Source organism: Squalius cephalus (assembly GCF_949319135.1).
Source record: "Squalius cephalus genome assembly, chromosome: 2".
NCBI classification, from domain to species: domain Eukaryota; kingdom Metazoa; phylum Chordata; class Actinopteri; order Cypriniformes; family Leuciscidae; genus Squalius; species Squalius cephalus.
In genome coordinates, this window is record NC_137123.1 from 23,417,159 (window position 1) to 23,436,999 (window position 19,841).

A 19,841-nucleotide genomic window follows, 5' to 3' on the forward strand; every position below is an offset into this window, starting at 1 on the left:
AACAACAACAACATTGGCTACAACAAGCACACCTCAAACATCTTCAACTTTAGTACCAACTATGACAACTGATGCAGGAACCACAACTATATCTGAAATCACAACAACTATTGGTGCAACAACAACAAATTTGGAAACCACAAGTAACCCTACAATATCCTCAACTGTAGCATCAACGTCGACAACTGATGCAGGAACCACAACTATGTCTGACACCACAACAATTGTTGGTGAAACAACAACAACATTGGCTACGACAAGCACACCTCAAACATCTTCAACTTTAGCACCAACTTTGACAACTGATGAAGGAACCACAACTATATCTGACATCACAACAACTATTGGTGCAACAACAACAACTTTGGAAACCACAAGTAACCCTCCAATGTCCTCAACTGTAGCACCAACGTCGAAAAATGATGCAGGAACCACAACTATGTCTGACACCACAACAACTGTTGGTGAAACAACAACAACATTGGATACGACAAGCACACCTCAAACATCTTCAACTTTAGCACCAAGTTTGACAACTGATGCAGGAACCACAACTATGTCTGACACCACAACAACTGTTGGTGAAACAACAACATTAGCTACGACAAGCACACCTCAAACATCTTCAACTTTAGCACCAACTTTGACAACTGATGCAGGAACCACAACTATATCTGACATCACAACAACAACAACTTTGGAAACCACAAGTAACCCTCCAATATCCTCAACTGTAGCACCAACGTCAACGAATGATGCAGGAACCACAACTATGTCTGACACCACAACAACTGTTGGTGAAACAACAACAACATTGGCTACGACAAGCACACCTCAAACATCTTCAACTTTAGCACCAACTATGACAACTGTTGCAGGAACCACAACTATATCTGACATCACAACAACTATTGGTGCAACAACAACAACTTTGGAAACCACAAGTAACCCTCCAATATCCTCAACTGTAGCACCAACGTCGGCAACTGATGCAGGAACCACAACTATATCTGACATCACAACAACTATTGGTGCAACAACAACAACTTTGGAAACCACAAGTAACCCTCCAATGTCCTCAACTGTAGCACCAACGTCAACGAATGATGCAGGAACCCCAACTATGTCTGACACTACAACAACTGTTGGTGAAACAAAAACAACATTGGCTACGACAAGCACACCTCAAACATCTTCAACTTTAGCACCAACTTTGACAACTGATGCAGGAACCACAACTATGTCTGACACCACAACAACTGTTGGTGAAACAACAACAACATTGGCTACCACAAGCACACCTCAAACATCTTCAACTTTAGCACCAACTTTGACAACTGATGCAGGAACCACAACTATGTCTGACACCACAACAACTGTTGGTGAAACAACAACAACATTGGCTACGACAAGCACACCTCAAACATCTTCAACTTTAGCACCAAGTTTGACAACTGATGCAGGAACCACAACTATGTCTGACACCACAACAACTGTTGGTGAAACAACAACATTAGCTACGACAAGCACACCTCAAACATCTTCAACTTTAGCACCAACTTTGACAACTGATGCAGGAACCACAACTATATCTGATATCACAACAACAACAACTTTGGAAACCACAAGTAACCCTCCAATATCCTCAACTGTAGCACCAACGTCGACAACTGATGCAGGAACCACAACTATGTCTGACACCACAACAATTGTTGGTGAAACAACAACAACATTGGCTACGACAAGCACACCTCAAACATCTTCAACTTTAGCACCAACTTTGACAACTGATGCAGGAACCACAACTATATCTGACATAACAACAACTATTGGTGCAACAACAACAACTTTGGAAACCACAAGTAACCCTCCAATGTCCTCAACTGTAGCACCAACGTCAACGAATGATGCAGGAACCACATATATGTCTGACACCACAACAACTGTTGGTGAAACAAAAACAACATTTGCTACGACAAGCACACCTCAAACATCTTCAACTTTAGCACCAACTTTGACCACTGATGCAGGAACCACAACTATATCTGACATCACAACAACTATTGGTGCAACAAAATCAACTTTGGAAACCACAAGTAACACTCCAATATCCTCAACTGTAGCACCAACCTCGACATCTGAAGCAGGAACCACAACAATGTCTGACACCACGACAACTGTTGGTGAAACAACAACAACATTGGCTACGACAAGCACACCTCAAACATCTTTAACTTTAGCACCAACTTTGACAACTGATGTAGGAACCACAACTATATCTGACATCACAACAACTATTGGTGCAACAACAACATCTTTGGAAACCACAAGTAACCCTCCAATATCCTCAACTGTAGCACCAATGTCGACAACTGATGCAGGAACCACAACTATGTCTGACACCACAACAACTGTTGGTGCAACAACTACATTGGCTACGACAAACACACCTCAAACATCTTTAATTTTAGCACCAACTTTGACAACTGATGCAGGAACCACAACTATGTCTGACACCACAACAACTATTGGTGAAACAACAACAACATTGGCTACGACAAGCACACCTCAAACATCTTCAACTTTAGCACCAACTTTGACAACTGATGCAGGAACCACAACTATGTCTGACACCACAACAACTATTGGTGAAACAACAACAACATTGGCTACGACAAGCACAACTCAAACATCTTCAACTTTAGCACCAACTATGACAATGGATACAGGAACCACAACTATATCTGACATCACAACAACTATTGGTGCAACAACAACAACTTTGGAAACCACAAGTAACCCTCCAATATCCTCAACTGTAGCACCAACGTCGACAACTGATGCAGGAACCACAACTATGTCTGACACCACAACAACTGTTGGTGAAACAACAACAACATTGGCTACGACAAGCACACCTCAAACATCTTCAACTTTAGCACCAACTTTGACAACTGATGCAGGGACCACAACTATATCTGACACCACAACAACTATTAGTGCAACAACAACAACTTTGGAAACCACAAGTAATCCTCCAATATCCTCAACTGTAGCACCAACGTCGACAACTGATGCAGGAACAACAAATATGTCTGACACCACAACAACTGTTAGTGAAACAACAACAACATTGGCTACAACAAGCACACCTCAAACATCTTCAACTTTAGCACCAACTTTGACAACTGATGAAGGAACCACAACTATATCTGACATCACAACAACTTTTGGTGCAACAACAACTTTGGAAACCACAAGTAACCCTCCCATGTCCTCAACTGTAGCACCAACGTCGAAAAATGATGCAGGAACCACAACTATGTCTGAAACCACAACAACTGTTGGTGAAACAACAACAACATTGGCTACGACAAGCACACCTCAAACATCTTTAACTTTAGCACCAACTTTGACAACTGATGTAGGAACCACAACTATATCTGACATCACAACAACTATTGGTGCAACAACAACATCTTTGGAAACCACAAGTAACCCTCCAATATCCTCAACTGTAGCACCAATGTCGACAACTGATGCAGGAACCACAACTATGTCTGACACCACAACAACTGTTGGTGCAACAACTACATTGGCTACGACAAACACACCTCAAACATCTTTAATTTTAGCACCAACTTTGACAACTGATGCAGGAACCACAACTATGTCTGACACCACAACAACTATTGGTGAAACAACAACAACATTGGCTACGACAAGCACAACTCAAACATCTTCAACTTTAGCACCAACTTTGACAACTGATGCAGGGACCACAACTATATCTGACACCACAACAACTATTAGTGCAACAACAACAACTTTGGAAACCACAAGTAATCCTCCAATATCCTCAACTGTAGCACCAACGTCGACAACTGATGCAGGAACAACAAATATGTCTGACACCACAACATCTGTTAGTGAAACAACAACAACATTGGCTACAACAAGCACACCTCAAACATCTTCAACTTTAGCACCAACTTTGACAACTGATGCAGGAACCACAACTATATCTGACATCACAACAACTATTGGTGCAACAACAACAACTTTGGAAACCACAAGTAACCCTCCAATGTCCTCAACTGTAGCACCAACGTCAACGAATGATGCAGGAACCACAACTATGTCTGACACCACAACAACTGTTGGTGAAACAACAACAACATTGGCTACGACAAGCACACCTCAAACATCTTCAACTTTAGCACCAACTTTGACAACTGATGCAGGAACCACAACTATGTCTGACACTACAACAACTGTTGGTGAAACAACAACAACAACATTGGCTACGACAAGCACACCTCAAACATCTTCAACTTTAGCACCAAGTTTGACAACTGATGCAGGAACCACAACTATGTCTGACACCACAACAACTGTTGGTGAAACAACAACATTAGCTACGACAAGCACACCTCAAACATCTTCAACTTTAGCACCAACTTTGACAACTGATGCAGGAACCACAACTATATCTGACATCACAACAACAACAACTTTGGAAACCACAAGTAACCCTCCAATATCCTCAACTTTAGCACCAACTTTGACAACTGATGCAGGAACCACAACTATGTCTGACACCATAACAACTATTGGTGCAACAACAACAACTTTGGAAACCACAAGTAACCCTCCAATATCCTCAACTGTAGTACCAACGTCGACAACTGTTGCAGGAACCACATATATGTCTGACACCACGACAACTGTTGGTGAAACAACAACAACATTGACTACGACAAGCACACCTCAAACATCTTCAACTTTAGCACCAACTTTGACAACTGATGCAGCAACCACAACTATATCTGACATCACAACAACTATTGGTGCAACAACAACAACTTTGGAAACCACAAGTAACCCTCCAATATCCTCAACTGTAGTACCAACGTCGACAACTGTTGCAGGAACCACATCTATGTCTGACACCACGACAACTGTTGGTGAAACAACAAGAACATTGGCTACGACAAGCACACCTCAAACATCTTCAACTTTAGCACCAACTTTGAAAACTGATGCAGCAACCACAACTATATCTGACATCACAACAACTACTGGTGCAACAACAACAACTTTGGAAACCACAAGTAACCCTTCAATATTCTCAACTGTAGCACCAACGTCGACAACTGATGCAGGAACCACTACTATGTCTCACACCACAACAACTGTTGGTGAAACAACAACAACATTGGCTACGACAAGCACACCTCAAACATCTTCAACTTTAGCACCAACTTTGACAACTGATGCAGCAACCACAACTATGTCTGACACCACAACAATTGTTGGTGAAACAACAACAACATTGACTACAACAAGCACACCTCAAACATCTTCAACTTTAGCACCAACTTTGACAACTGATGCAGCAACCACAACTATGTCTGACACCACAACAACTGTTGGTGAAACAACAACAACATTGGCTACAACAAGCACACCTCAAACATCTTCAAATTTAGCACCAACTTTGACAACTGATGCAGCAACCACAACTATATCTGACATCACAACAACTATTGGTGCAACAACAACAACTTTGGAAACCACAAGTAACCCTCCAATATCCTCAACTGTAGCACCAACGTCGACAACTGATGCAGGAACCACAACTATATCTGACATCACAACAACTATTGGTGCAACAACAACAACTTTGGAAACCACAAGTAACCCTCCAATATCCTCAACTGTAGCACCAACGTCGACAACTGATGCAGGAACCACAACTATGTCTGACACCACAACAACTGTTGGTGAAACAACAACAACATTGGCTACGACAAGCACACCTCAAACATCTTCAAATTTAGCACCAACTTTGACAACTGATGCAGGAACCACAACTATATCTGACACCACAACAACTATTGGTGCAACAACAACAACTTTGGAAACCACAAGTAACCCTCCAATATCCTCAACTGTAGCACCAACGTCGACAACTGATGCAGGAACCACAACTATATCTGACATCACAACAACTATTGGTGCAACAACAACAACAACTTTGGAAACCACAAGTAACCCTCCAATATCCTCAACTGTAGCACCAACGTCGACAACTGATGCAGGAACCACAACTATGTCTGACACCACAACAACTGTTGGTGAAACAACAACAACATTGGCTACGACAAGCACACCTCAAACATCTTCAACTTTAGCACCAACTTTGACAACTGATGCAGGAACCACAACTATGTCTGACACCACAACAACTATTGGTGAAACAACAACAACATTGGCTACGACAAGCACACCTCAAACATCTTCAACTTTAGCATCAACTTTGACAACTGATGCAGGAACCACAACTATATCTGACATCACAACAACTATTGGTGCAACAACAACAACTTTGGAAACCACAAGTAACCCTCCAATATCCTCAACTTTAGCACCAACTTTGACAACTGATGCAGGAACCACAACTATGTCTGACACCATAACAACTATTGGTGCAACAACAACAACTTTGGAAACCACAAGTAACCCTCCAATATCCTCAACTGTAGTACCAACGTCGACAACTGTTGCAGGAACCACATATATGTCTGACACCACGACAACTGTTGGTGAAACAACAACAACATTGACTACGACAAGCACACCTCAAACATCTTCAACTTTAGCACCAACTTTGACAACTGATGGAGCAACCACAACTATATCTGACATCACAACAACTATTGGTGCAACAACAACAACTTTGGAAACCACAAGTAACCCTCCAATATCCTCAACTGTAGCACCAACGTCGACAACTGATGCAGGAACCACAACTATATCTGACATCACAACAACTATTGGTGCAACAACAACAACTTTGGAAACCACAAGTAACCCTCCAATATCCTCAACTGTAGCACCAATGTCGACAACTGATGCAGGAACCACAACTATGTCTGACACCACAACAACTGTTGGTGAAACAACAACAACATTGGCTACGACAAGCATACCTCAAACATATTCAACTTTAGCACTAATTTTGACAAATGATGCAGGAACAACAACTATGTCTGACACCACAACAACTGTTAGTGAAACAACAACAACATTGGCTACAACAAGCACACCTCAAACATCTTCAACTTTAGCAACAACTTTGACAACTGATGCAGGAACCACAACTATGTCTGACACCACAACAACTATTGGTGAAACAACAACAACATTGGCTACGACAAGCACACCTCAAACATCTTCAACTTTAGTACCAACTTTGACAACTGATGCAGGAACCACAACTATGTCTGAAATCACAACAACTATTGGTGAAACAACAACAACAACATTGGCTACGACAAGCACACCTCAAACATCTTCAACTTTAGCATCAACTATGACAACTGATGCAGGAACCACAACTATATCTGACATCACAACAACTATTGGTGCAACAACAACAACTTTGGAAACCACAAGTAACCCTCCAATGTCCTCAACTGTAGCACCAACGTCGAAAAATGATGCAGGAACCACAACTATGTCTGACACCACAACAATTGTTGGTGAAACAACAACAACATTGGCTACGACAAGCACACCTCAAACATCTTCAACTTTAGCACCAACTTTGACAACTGATGCAGCAACCACAACTATGTCTGACACCACAACAACTGTTGGTGAAACAACAACAACATTGGCTACAACAAGCACACCTCAAACATCTTCAAATTTAGCACCAACTTTGACAACTGATGCAGGAACCACAACTATGTCTGACTCCACAACAACTGTTGGTGAAACAACAACAACATTGGCTACGACAAGCACACCTCAAACATCTTCAAATTTAGCACCAACTTTGACAACTGATGCAGGAACCACAACTATATCTGACACCACAACAACTATTGGTGCAACAACAACAACTTTGGAAACCACAAGTTACCCTCCAATATCCTCAACTGTAGCACCAACGTCGACAACTGATGCAGGAACCACAACTATATCTGACATCACAACAACTATTGGTGCAACAACTACAACAACTTTGGAAACCACAAGTAACCCTCCAATATCCTCAACTGTAGCACCAACGTCGACAACTGATGCAGGAACCACAACTATGTCTGACACCACAACAACTGTTGGTGAAACAACAACAACATTGGCTACGACAAGCACACCTCAAACATCTTCAACTTTAGCACCAACTTTGACAACTGATGCAGGAACCACAACTATGTCTGACACCACAACAACTATTGGTGAAACAACAACAACATTGGCTACGACAAGCACACCTCAAACATCTTCAACTTTAGCATCAACTTTGACAACTGATGCAGGAACCACAACTATATCTGACATCACAACAACTATTGGTGCAACAACAACAACTTTGGAAACCACAAGTAACCCTCCAATATCCTCAACTTTAGCACCAACTTTGACAACTGATGCAGGAACCACAACTATGTCTGACACCATAACAACTATTGGTGCAACAACAACAACTTTGGAAACCACAAGTAACCCTCCAATATCCTCAACTGTAGTACCAACGTCGACAACTGTTGCAGGAACCACATGTATGTCTGACACCACGACAACTGTTGGTGAAACAACAACAACATTGACTACGACAAGCACACCTCAAACATCTTCAACTTTAGCACCAACTTTGACAACTGATGGAGCAACCACAACTATATCTGACATCACAACAACTATTGGTGCAACAACAACAACTTTGGAAACCACAAGTAACCCTCCAATATCCTCAACTGTAGTACCAACGTCGACAACTGTTGCAGGAACCACATCTATATCTGACATCACAACAACTATTGGTGCAACAACAACAACTTTGGAAACCGCAAGTAACCCTCCAATATCCTCAACTGTAGCACCAACGTCGACAACTGATGCAGGAACCACAACTATATCTGACATCACAACAACTATTGGTGCAACAACAACAACTTTGGAAACCACAAGTAACCCTCCAATATCCTCCACTGTAGCACCAACGTCGACAACTGATGCAGGAACCACAACTATGTCTGACACCACAACAACTGTTGGTGAAACAACAACAACATTGGCTACGACAAGCACACCTCAAACATCTTCAAATTTAGCACCAACTTTGACAACTGTTGCAGGAACCACAACTATATCTGACACCACAACAACTATTGGTGCAACAACAACAACTTTGGAAACCACAAGTAACCCTCCAATATCCTCAACTGTAGCACCAACGTCGACAACTGATGCAGGAACCACAACTATATCTGACATCACAACAACTATTGGTGCAACAACAACAACTTTGGAAACCACAAGTAACCCTCCAATATCCTCAACTGTAGCACCAACGTCGACAACTGATGCAGGAACCACAACTATGTCTGACACCACAACAACTGTTGGTGAAACAACAACAACATTGGCTACGACAAGCATACCTCAAACATATTCAACTTTAGCACTAATTTTGACAAATGATGCAGGAACAACAACTATGTCTGACACCACAACAACTGTTAGTGAAACAACAACAACATTGGCTACAACAAGCACACCTCAAACATCTTCAACTTTAGCAACAACTTTGACAACTGATGCAGGAACCACAACTATGTCTGACACCACAACAACTATTGGTGAAACAACAACAACATTGGCTACGACAAGCACACCTCAAACATCTTCAACTTTAGTACCAACTTTGACAACTGATGCAGGAACCACAACTATGTCTGAAATCACAACAACTATTGGTGAAACAACAACAACAACATTGGCTACGACAAGCACACCTCAAACATCTTCAACTTTAGCATCAACTATGACAACTGATGCAGGAACCACAACTATATCTGACATCACAACAACTATTGGTGCAACAACAACAACTTTGGAAACCACAAGTAACCCTCCAATGTCCTCAACTGTAGCACCAACGTCGAAAAATGATGCAGGAACCACAACTATGTCTGACACCACAACAATTGTTGGTGAAACAACAACAACATTGGCTACGACAAGCACACCTCAAACATCTTCAACTTTAGCACCAACTTTGACAACTGATGCAGCAACCACAACTATGTCTGACACCACAACAACTGTTGGTGAAACAACAACAACATTGGCTACAACAAGCACACCTCAAACATCTTCAAATTTAGCACCAACTTTGACAACTGATGCAGGAACCACAACTATGTCTGACTCCACAACAACTGTTGGTGAAACAACAACAACATTGGCTACGACAAGCACACCTCAAACATCTTCAAATTTAGCACCAACTTTGACAACTGATGCAGGAACCACAACAATATCTGACACCACAACAACTATTGGTGCAACAACAACAACTTTGGAAACCACAAGTTACCCTCCAATATCCTCAACTGTAGCACCAACGTCGACAACTGATGCAGGAACCACAACTATATCTGACATCACAACAACTATTGGTGCAACAACAACAACTTTGGAAACCACAAGTAACCCTCCAATATCCTCAACTGTAGCACCAACGTCGACAACTGATGCAGGAACCACAACTATGTCTGACACCACAACAACTATTGGTGCAACAACAACAACATTGGCTACGACAAGCACACCTCAAACATCTTCAACTTTAGCACTAATTTTGACAAATGATGCAGGAACAACAACTATGTCTGACACCACAACAACTGTTAGTGAAACAACCACAACATTGGCTACAACAAGCACACCTCAAACATCTTCAACTTTAGCTACAACTTTGACAACTGATGCAGGAACCACAACTATGTCTGACACCACAACAACTATTGTTGAAACAACAACAACATTGGCTACGACAAGCACACCTCAAACATCTTCAACTTTAGCACCAACTTTGACAACTGATGCAGGAACCACAACTATGTCTGACACCACAACAACTACTGGTGAAACAACAACAACATTGGCTACGACAAGCACACCTCAAACATCTTCAACTTTAGCACCAACTAAGACAACTGATGCAGGAACCACAACTATATCTGACATCACAACAACCATTGGTGCAACAACAACAACTTTGGAAAACACAAGTAACCCTCCAATATCCTCAACTGTAGCACCAACGTCGACAACTGATGCAGGAACCACAACTATGTCTGACACCACAACAACTATTGGTGCAACAACAACAACTTTGGAAACCACAAGTAACCCTCCAATATCCTCAACTGTAGCACCAATGTCGACAACTGATGCAGGAACCACAACTATGTCTGACACCACAACAACTGTTGGTGAAACAACAAAAACATTGGCTACGACAAGCACACCTCAAACTTCTTCAACTTTAGCACCAACTTTGACAACTGATGCAGGAACCACAACTATGTCTGACACCACAACAACTGTTGGTGAAACAACAAAAACATTGGCTACGACAAGCACACCTCAAACTTCTTCAACTTTAGCACCAACTTTGACAATTGATGCAGGAACCACAACTATGTCTGACACCACAACAACTGTTGGTGAAACAACAACAACATTGGCTACGACAAGCACACCTCAAACATTTTCAACTTTAGCACCAACTTTGACAACTGATGCAGGAACAACAACTATGTCTGACACCACAACAACTATTGGTGCAACAACAACAACAACTTTAGCTACCACAAGCACCCCTCAAATATCTTTAACTTTAGCATCAACTTCGACAACTGATGCAGGAACCACAACTATGTCTGACACCACAACAACTGTTGGTGAAACAACATCAACTTTTGCATCCACAAGTAACCATGCAACATCCTCAATTGTAGAATCAACGTCGACAACTGATGTAGTAACCACAACTATGTCTGACACTAAAGCAACTGTTGGTGCAACATCAACTTTGGCAATCACAAGTAACCCTACAACATCCTCAATTGCAGAACCAATGTCGACAACTGATGTAGGAACCACAGCTATGTCTGACACCACAACAACTGTTGGTGAAACAACAACAACATTTGCTTCGACAAGCACCTCTCAAACATCTTCAACCATAGCACCAACTTCAACAACTTATACAGGAACCACAACTATGTCTGACACCAGAACAACTGTTGGTGAAACAACAAAAACATTGGCTATGACAAGCACCCCTCAAATATATTTAACTGAAGCATCAATATTGACGACTGATGCCCCAACTACAACTATGTCCGACACAACAACAACTATTGGTGCAACAACAGCAAAAACTTTGTCTACAACAAGCATCCCTCAAACATCTTCAACTTTAGCATCAATGTCGACAACTGATGCATTAATTACATCTATATCTGACACTACAACAACTATTGGTGCAACAAAAACAACTTTGGCAACCACAAGTAACCAACCAACATCCTCAACTGTAGCACCAACGTCGATAACTGATGCAGGAACCACAACCAACCAACCAACATCCTCAACTGGAGCACCAACGTCGATAACTGATGCAGGAACCACAACTATGTCTCACACCACAACATCTATTGGTGCAACATCAACTTTTGCAACCACAAGATACCCTAAAACATCCTCAATTGTAGAGCCAACGTCGACAACTGATGCAGGAACCACAACCATGTCTGACACCACAATAACTGTTGGTGAAACAACAACAACATTGGCTAGGACAAGCACCCCTCAAATATATTCAACAGCAGCATCAATGTTGACAACTGATGCAGGAACCACAACTATGTCTGACACCACAACAACTATTGGTGAAACATCAGCTTTGGGAACCACAAATAAACCTGCAACATCCACAATTGTAGAACCAACGTCGACAACTTTTGCAGGAACAACTTTGTCTGACACCACAACAACTGTTGGTGCAACATCAATAACACTGTATACAACAAGCAATCCTCAAACATCTTCATCTGTAGCAACAACTTCGACATCTGATCCAGGAACCACAACTATGTCTGACACCATAACAACTGTTGGTGAAACAACAACAACATTGACTACGACAAGCACACCTCAAACATCTTCAACTTTAGCACCAACTTTGACAACTGATGCAGCAACCACAACTATATCTGACATCACAACAACTATTGGTGCAACAACAACAACTTTGGAAACCACAAGTAACCCTCCAATATCCTCAACTGTAGTACCAACGTCGACAACTGTTGCAGGAACCACATCTATGTCTGACACCACGACAACTGTTGGTGAAACAACAAGAACATTGGCTACGACAATCACACCTCAAACATCTTCAACTTTAGCACCAACTTTGACAACTGATGCAGCAACCACAACTATATCTGACATCACAACAACTACTGGTGCAACAACAACAACTTTGGAAACCACAAGTAACCCTTCAATATTCTCAACTGTAGCACCAACGTCGACAACTGATGCAGGAACCACAACTATGTCTCACACCACAACAACTGTTGGTGAAACAACAACAACATTGGCTACGACAAGCACACCTCAAACATCTTCAACTTTAGCACCAACTTTGACAACTGATGCAGCAACCACAACTATGTCTGACACCACAACAACTGTTGGTGAAACAACAACAACATTGACTACAACAAGCACACCTCAAACATCTTCAACTTTAGCACCAACTTTGACAACTGATGCAGCAACCACAACTATGTCTGACACCACAACAACTGTTGGTGAAACAACAACAACATTGGCTACAACAAGCACACCTCAAACATCTTCAAATTTAGCACCAACTTTGACAACTGATGCAGGAACCACAACTATATCTTACATCACAACAACTATTGGTGCAACAACAACAACTTTGGAAACCACAAGTAACCCTCCAATGTCCTCAACTGTAGCACCAGCGTCAACGAATGATGCAGGAACCACAACTATGTCTGACTCCACAACAACTGTTGGTGAAACAAAAACAACATTGGCTATGACAAGCACAGCTCAAACATCTTCAACTTTAGCACCAACTTTGACCACTGATGCAGGAACCACAACTATATCTGACATCACAACAACTATTGGTGCAAAAACAACTTTGGAAACCACAAGTAACCCTCCAATATCCTCAACTGTAGCACCAACTTTGACAACTGATGCAGGAACCACAACTATGTCTGACACCACAACAACTACTGGTGAAACAACAACAACATTGGCTACGACAAGCACACCTCAAACATCTTCAACTTTAGCACCAACTAAGACAACTGATGCAGGAACCACAACTATATCTGACATCACAACAACCATTGGTGCAACAGCAACAACTTTGGAAAACACAAGTAACCCTCCAATATCCTCAACTGTAGCACCAACGTCGACAACTGATGCAGGAACCACAACTATGTCTGACACCACAACAACTATTGGTGCAACAACAACAACTTTGGAAACCACAAGTAACCCTCCAATATCCTCAACTGTAGCACCAATGTCGACAACTGATGCAGGAACCACAACTATGTCTGACACCACAACAACTGTTGGTGAAACAACAAAAACATTGGCTACGACAAGCACACCTCAAACTTCTTCAACTTTAGCACCAACTTTGACAACTGATGCAGGAACCACAAATATGTCTGACACCACAACAACTGTTGGTGAAACAACAAAAACATTGGCTACGACAAGCACACCTCAAACTTCTTCAACTTTAGCACCAACTTTGACAATTGATGCAGGAACCACAACTATGTTTGACACCACAACAACTGTTGTTGAAACAACAACAACATTGGCTACGACAAGCACACCTCAAACATTTTCAACTTTAGCACCAACTTTGACAACTGATGCAGGAACAACAACTATGTCTGACACCACAACAACTATTGGTGCAACAACAACAACAACTTTAGCTACCACAAGCACCCCTCAAATATCTTTAACTTTAGCATCAACTTCGACATCTGATGCAGGAACCACAACTATGTCTGACACCACAACAACTGTTGGTGAAACAACATCAACTTTTGCATCCACAAGTAACCATGCAACATCCTCAATTGTAGAATCAACGTCGACAACTGATGTAGGAACCACAACTATGTCTGACACTAAAGCAACTGTTGGTGCAACATCAACTTTGGCAATCACAAGTAACCCTACAACATCCTCAATTGCAGAACCAATGTCGACAACTGATGTAGGAACCACAGCTATGTCTGACACCACAACAACTGTTGGTGAAACAACAACAACATTTGCTTCGACAAGCACCTCTCAAACATCTTCAACCATAGCACCAACTTCAACAACTTATACAGGAACCACAACTATGTCTGACACCAGAACAACTGTTGGTGAAACAACAAAAACATTGGCTATGACAAGCACCCCTCAAATATATTTAACTGAAGCATCAATATTGACGACTGATGCCCCAACTACAACTATGTCCGACACAACAACAACTATTGGTGCAACAACAGCAAAAACTTTGTCTACAACAAGCATCCCTCAAACATCTTCAACTTTAGCATCAATGTCGACAACTGATGCATTAATTACATCTATATCTGACACTACAACAACTATTGGTGCAACAAAAACAACTTTGGCAACCACAAGTAACCAACCAACATCCTCAACTGTAGCACCAACGTCGATAACTGATGCAGGAACCACAACCAACCAACCAACATCCTCAACTGGAGCACCAACGTCGATAACTGATGCAGGAACCACAACTATGTCTCACACCACAACATCTATTGGTGCAACATCAACTTTTGCAACCACAAGATACCCTAAAACATCCTCAATTTTAGAGCCAACGTCGACAACTGATGCAGGAACCACAACCATGTCTGACACCACAATAACTGTTGGTGAAACAACAACAACATTGGCTAGGACAAGCACCCCTCAAATATATTCAACAGCAGCATCAATGTTGACAACTGATGCAGGAACCACAACTATGTCTGACACCACAGCAACTATTGGTGAAACATCAGCTTTGGGAACCACAAATAAACCTGCAACATCCACAATTGTAGAACCAACGTCGACAACTTTTGCAGGAACAACTTTGTCTGACACCACAACAACTGTTGGTGCAACATCAATAACACTGTATACAACAAGCAATCCTCAAACATCTTCATCTGTAGCAACAACTTCGACATCTGATCCAGGAACCACAACTATGTCTGACACCATAACAACTGTTGGTGCAACAAAAACAACATTGGCTATAACAAGCACCGCTCAAATATATTCATCTGTAGCATCAACACTGACAACTGATGCAGCAACCACAACTATGTCTGACACCACGACAACTGTTAGTGCAAGAACAACAACATTGGCTACCACAAGCACCCCTCAAACATCTTTAACTTCAGCACCAAATTCAACAACTGATGCATTAATCACAACTATTTCTGATACCACAACAACTATTGATGCAACAACAACTTTGGCAACCATAAGTAACCAACCAACATCCGCAACTGTAGCACCAACATTGACAACTGATGCAGTAACCACAACCATGTCTGACACCACAACCACTTTTCATGCAACAACAATAACTTTGGCAGCCACAAACACCTCTCAAACATCTTCAACTTTGACAATGGACACAGCAAACACAACTATGTCTGTCACCACAACTGTTGGTGCAAGAACAAACACAACTTTGGCTATCACAAGCACCCATATTCCTTTCTCAACTGAATCATCAATGTTTACATATGATGCAGCAATCGCAACTATTTCTGATATGACAACAACCATTGATGCAACAACATCAAATATTTCACGCACTACCACCCCTCCAACATCACAAACTATAGCATCAACTTTGACAACTGATGTAGCAACCACATCTATGCCTAATACCACAATATCTATTGGTGCAGCAACAAAAACTATGGCTATCACTATCACCCATCTTACTTCCTCAAAAACAGAACCAACGTTGGCAACTACAACTACACCTGAAACTACAACTATTAGTGTAATAACAACAAATTTGGCTACCACAAGTACCCTTCCAACATCCTCACCTAAATCACCAATGTCAGTTACGGATTCAGCGACCATAACTATGTCTAACACCACAACAACTATTGGTCCAACAACAACTTTGGCTACTATTACCAGCTCTCCTGTATTGGTAGTTGAGGGGTCAACGACAGCAGTAACGACTACAATTCAACCAACAGCTATAACTGAAACCACAACCACTACTCTTGCAACAACAGCTATGTATGAAGGTAAAAGCACAACTATAGCTCCCACAGCTACCACTACAAAATTGGTGAAGGACTCAACAACAGAACCAAACACTACAATTCATCCAACGACCTCAACTATGGCTGAAACAAGAACAACACCTATTAGTGAAAAAACAACAACAACAACATTGGCTCCCACAAACACAATGACCCATCCAACATTCTCGACTAACACAGCAACCACTATAACTGATGCAACAATCTCACCTGTGCCTGAAACAAAACAAATAACAACTAAAGCCATGTCTACGTCATCAGCAACTGCCAATGTTACATCAGTAAAGCCAATCACTCAAACCGCCATATCAGGAACTATACCATCAAATGTCACTCAGGCAGCAATAACCCGATTCAACACAACTTCAACTCTAACAGTGACAGACAAGACATCTCTGAAACCTGGAGAAACACCAAATGTGTAAGGGAAATTAATATATATATATATATATATTGTGTGTGTGTGTGTGTGTGTGTGTGTGTAAAAGGTAAATATTTTATTCATTCTCTTACTCACCCACCATTGTTATTATTTACCTTCTTTTTCAGGATTGGGAGGGTGATTATTTACATTCGACTAATATTTATCACACTGGGCCCTATACCAACTGAGGGTAAAATAATAAAGTTAGTTAACTCTCTCCTGGACTCACGTCTCAGAATCAAACGAGATCTAAGTACCCCTGAGAGCTTTGTGAATGTTACTTATACAAGTGAGTTTTCTTTCTTTTTTTCTTCAGTTGCCAGTAAACAAATTTCCATATTACAGTAAAAAGATGTGTGCATACAGTATCAGCTCATTTGTATTATATGATTTTTCTTTTTAAGAAATTTCTCATACCTCATATGCCCTGAATTTTGGATTTCAAATCAACAATGTTTCCATGTCAGAGAAAATTGAACTCAGGGATAGCACATATAAATTAATCCAGGACTCCATAAATAAACTGGTGAGTTTGATTTGTATTTAAAATACGCTTATTTTTATTCAGCTTTGATTTCAACATCTACCATCAACTTTAACTATTACCATACCAATTAATTTGTTTTCCTTGCTGACCTGATTAGCTGAACCAGATCCTAACTGACCCCACAGCCTCTCCATTTGTGTTCAAAGGCGCCAATTTCACGTAAGATTTAGACTAAGAAATCTGCTTTGAACTTGGTTTGATCGGATGTAAAATTAGAAGCACACTGTGATCTTTTTAAAGTGTTTACTTATGTCAATGTACATTTTAATTTCTCCCCAGGGGTAATTCCACCACTATTGAGGCTAATGTACAGTATGTTTTCTCAGAAAGTGACATCAAGACACCCAGTGCCTTTCTCAACGCACTTCTTGAGGTTAATAGTGGTATGTGCTTCTGCATATAAATGTTAATATTAATATTTTCATAATTCTTTGAGCTAGAAGGGTTTTTTGTCTTATTTTAATTATTTTACACATTCTCATCTACAGAGACTATTACCACAACTACACCTGCTGCAACAAGTACCACCTTTTTCCCCACAGTGCTGAGCACTACAATCATAAACAACAGCACTAGTGTAGCATGGATTGTAGCCATAATAGTCCCATGTGCTATTGCCATCATACTTGTACCTTGCTGGATTCTCCTTTGTGTAAGTATCATAAAGGTTTAACGAACAATATGCATATTATAATTGACATGATTAGTGATAACATGAATATGATATGCAATTGATTTAATAATTTACCTGAAACCTATAAAAGTTTCTATAAGGCCAATTCTAGTCTAACAAGGCTCTCTCTCTGTCTTTAGTGTTTGCTCTGTGGATGCTGTACAGCATTAAGACGACGTTGGCACAGAAGACAGTCATACAATGTACAATACACCACTCGAAACAGCCTTTTCTAGAGAACTAGAAACTCGTTTCAAACAGAGAAATACATCAGGAAATATTACTAACACGAATTACTCATATTACTAATCCAAATTGTGACAATGGTACTTTAAATTCAGATTAATCTTTCTATAATGATTTTATAATCACAACATACTATTTATTATTTTCTTGTGCCTGTATTGCTGGACAGACAGGATCCCAAATTGTGATGAATGTAATTTATTTTCAGAATTTTAAAAATATATATTTAATGTTACAATATTTACAAGAATAATATTTGTTGTTTATTTGATATTACACATTTAATTTAAAGGGCAATATGGATAATGTTAATTCACTTATGCACTTTATCTTCGTGTAACTCAAAGAAAAAGCATACACCATGTACACCAAGAAAAGCAATGAAAGTGCTTTTCAAATTACTTCTGTTCTAATCTGACGAGATTATTTGTATTTCAGTAAAGCATCGCTAAAGACACAAACAACTGATTTCACCTTTTAAATCATAACCACTTTGATAAATGTATGACCAAATGACTACTGATGATCTAACACGTGTAAACACCATGCATACTATATCTAAATAAAAACCTTATAATACACAAATCACATTTATTTTGAATGCTTTAAGTAACTTTTCCAACAATACTGAACAAAAGTTAAAACTTGTTTTGTGCAGTTTAAAAATACTGGTTTTGTTATAAA

The 19,841-nt window shown here is 40.6% G+C and overlaps 1 protein-coding gene across 1 annotated transcript; it reads left to right on the forward strand.

Annotated features, from left to right (window-relative positions):
* Positions 1-16,022: 16,022 nt before the first annotated feature.
* LOC307154581 (uncharacterized protein) lies at positions 16,023-19,330 on the forward strand. The gene is made up of 7 exons (XM_079864582.1): positions 16,023-17,688; positions 17,817-17,980; positions 18,096-18,217; positions 18,336-18,397; positions 18,518-18,621; positions 18,727-18,890; positions 19,052-19,330. Exons 1-7 carry the CDS (start codon positions 16,175-16,177, stop codon positions 19,145-19,147), a joined length of 2,226 nt encoding a protein of 741 aa, XP_079720708.1. The 5' UTR covers positions 16,023-16,174; the 3' UTR covers positions 19,148-19,330.
* The last annotated feature ends 511 nt before the right edge of the window (positions 19,331-19,841 follow it).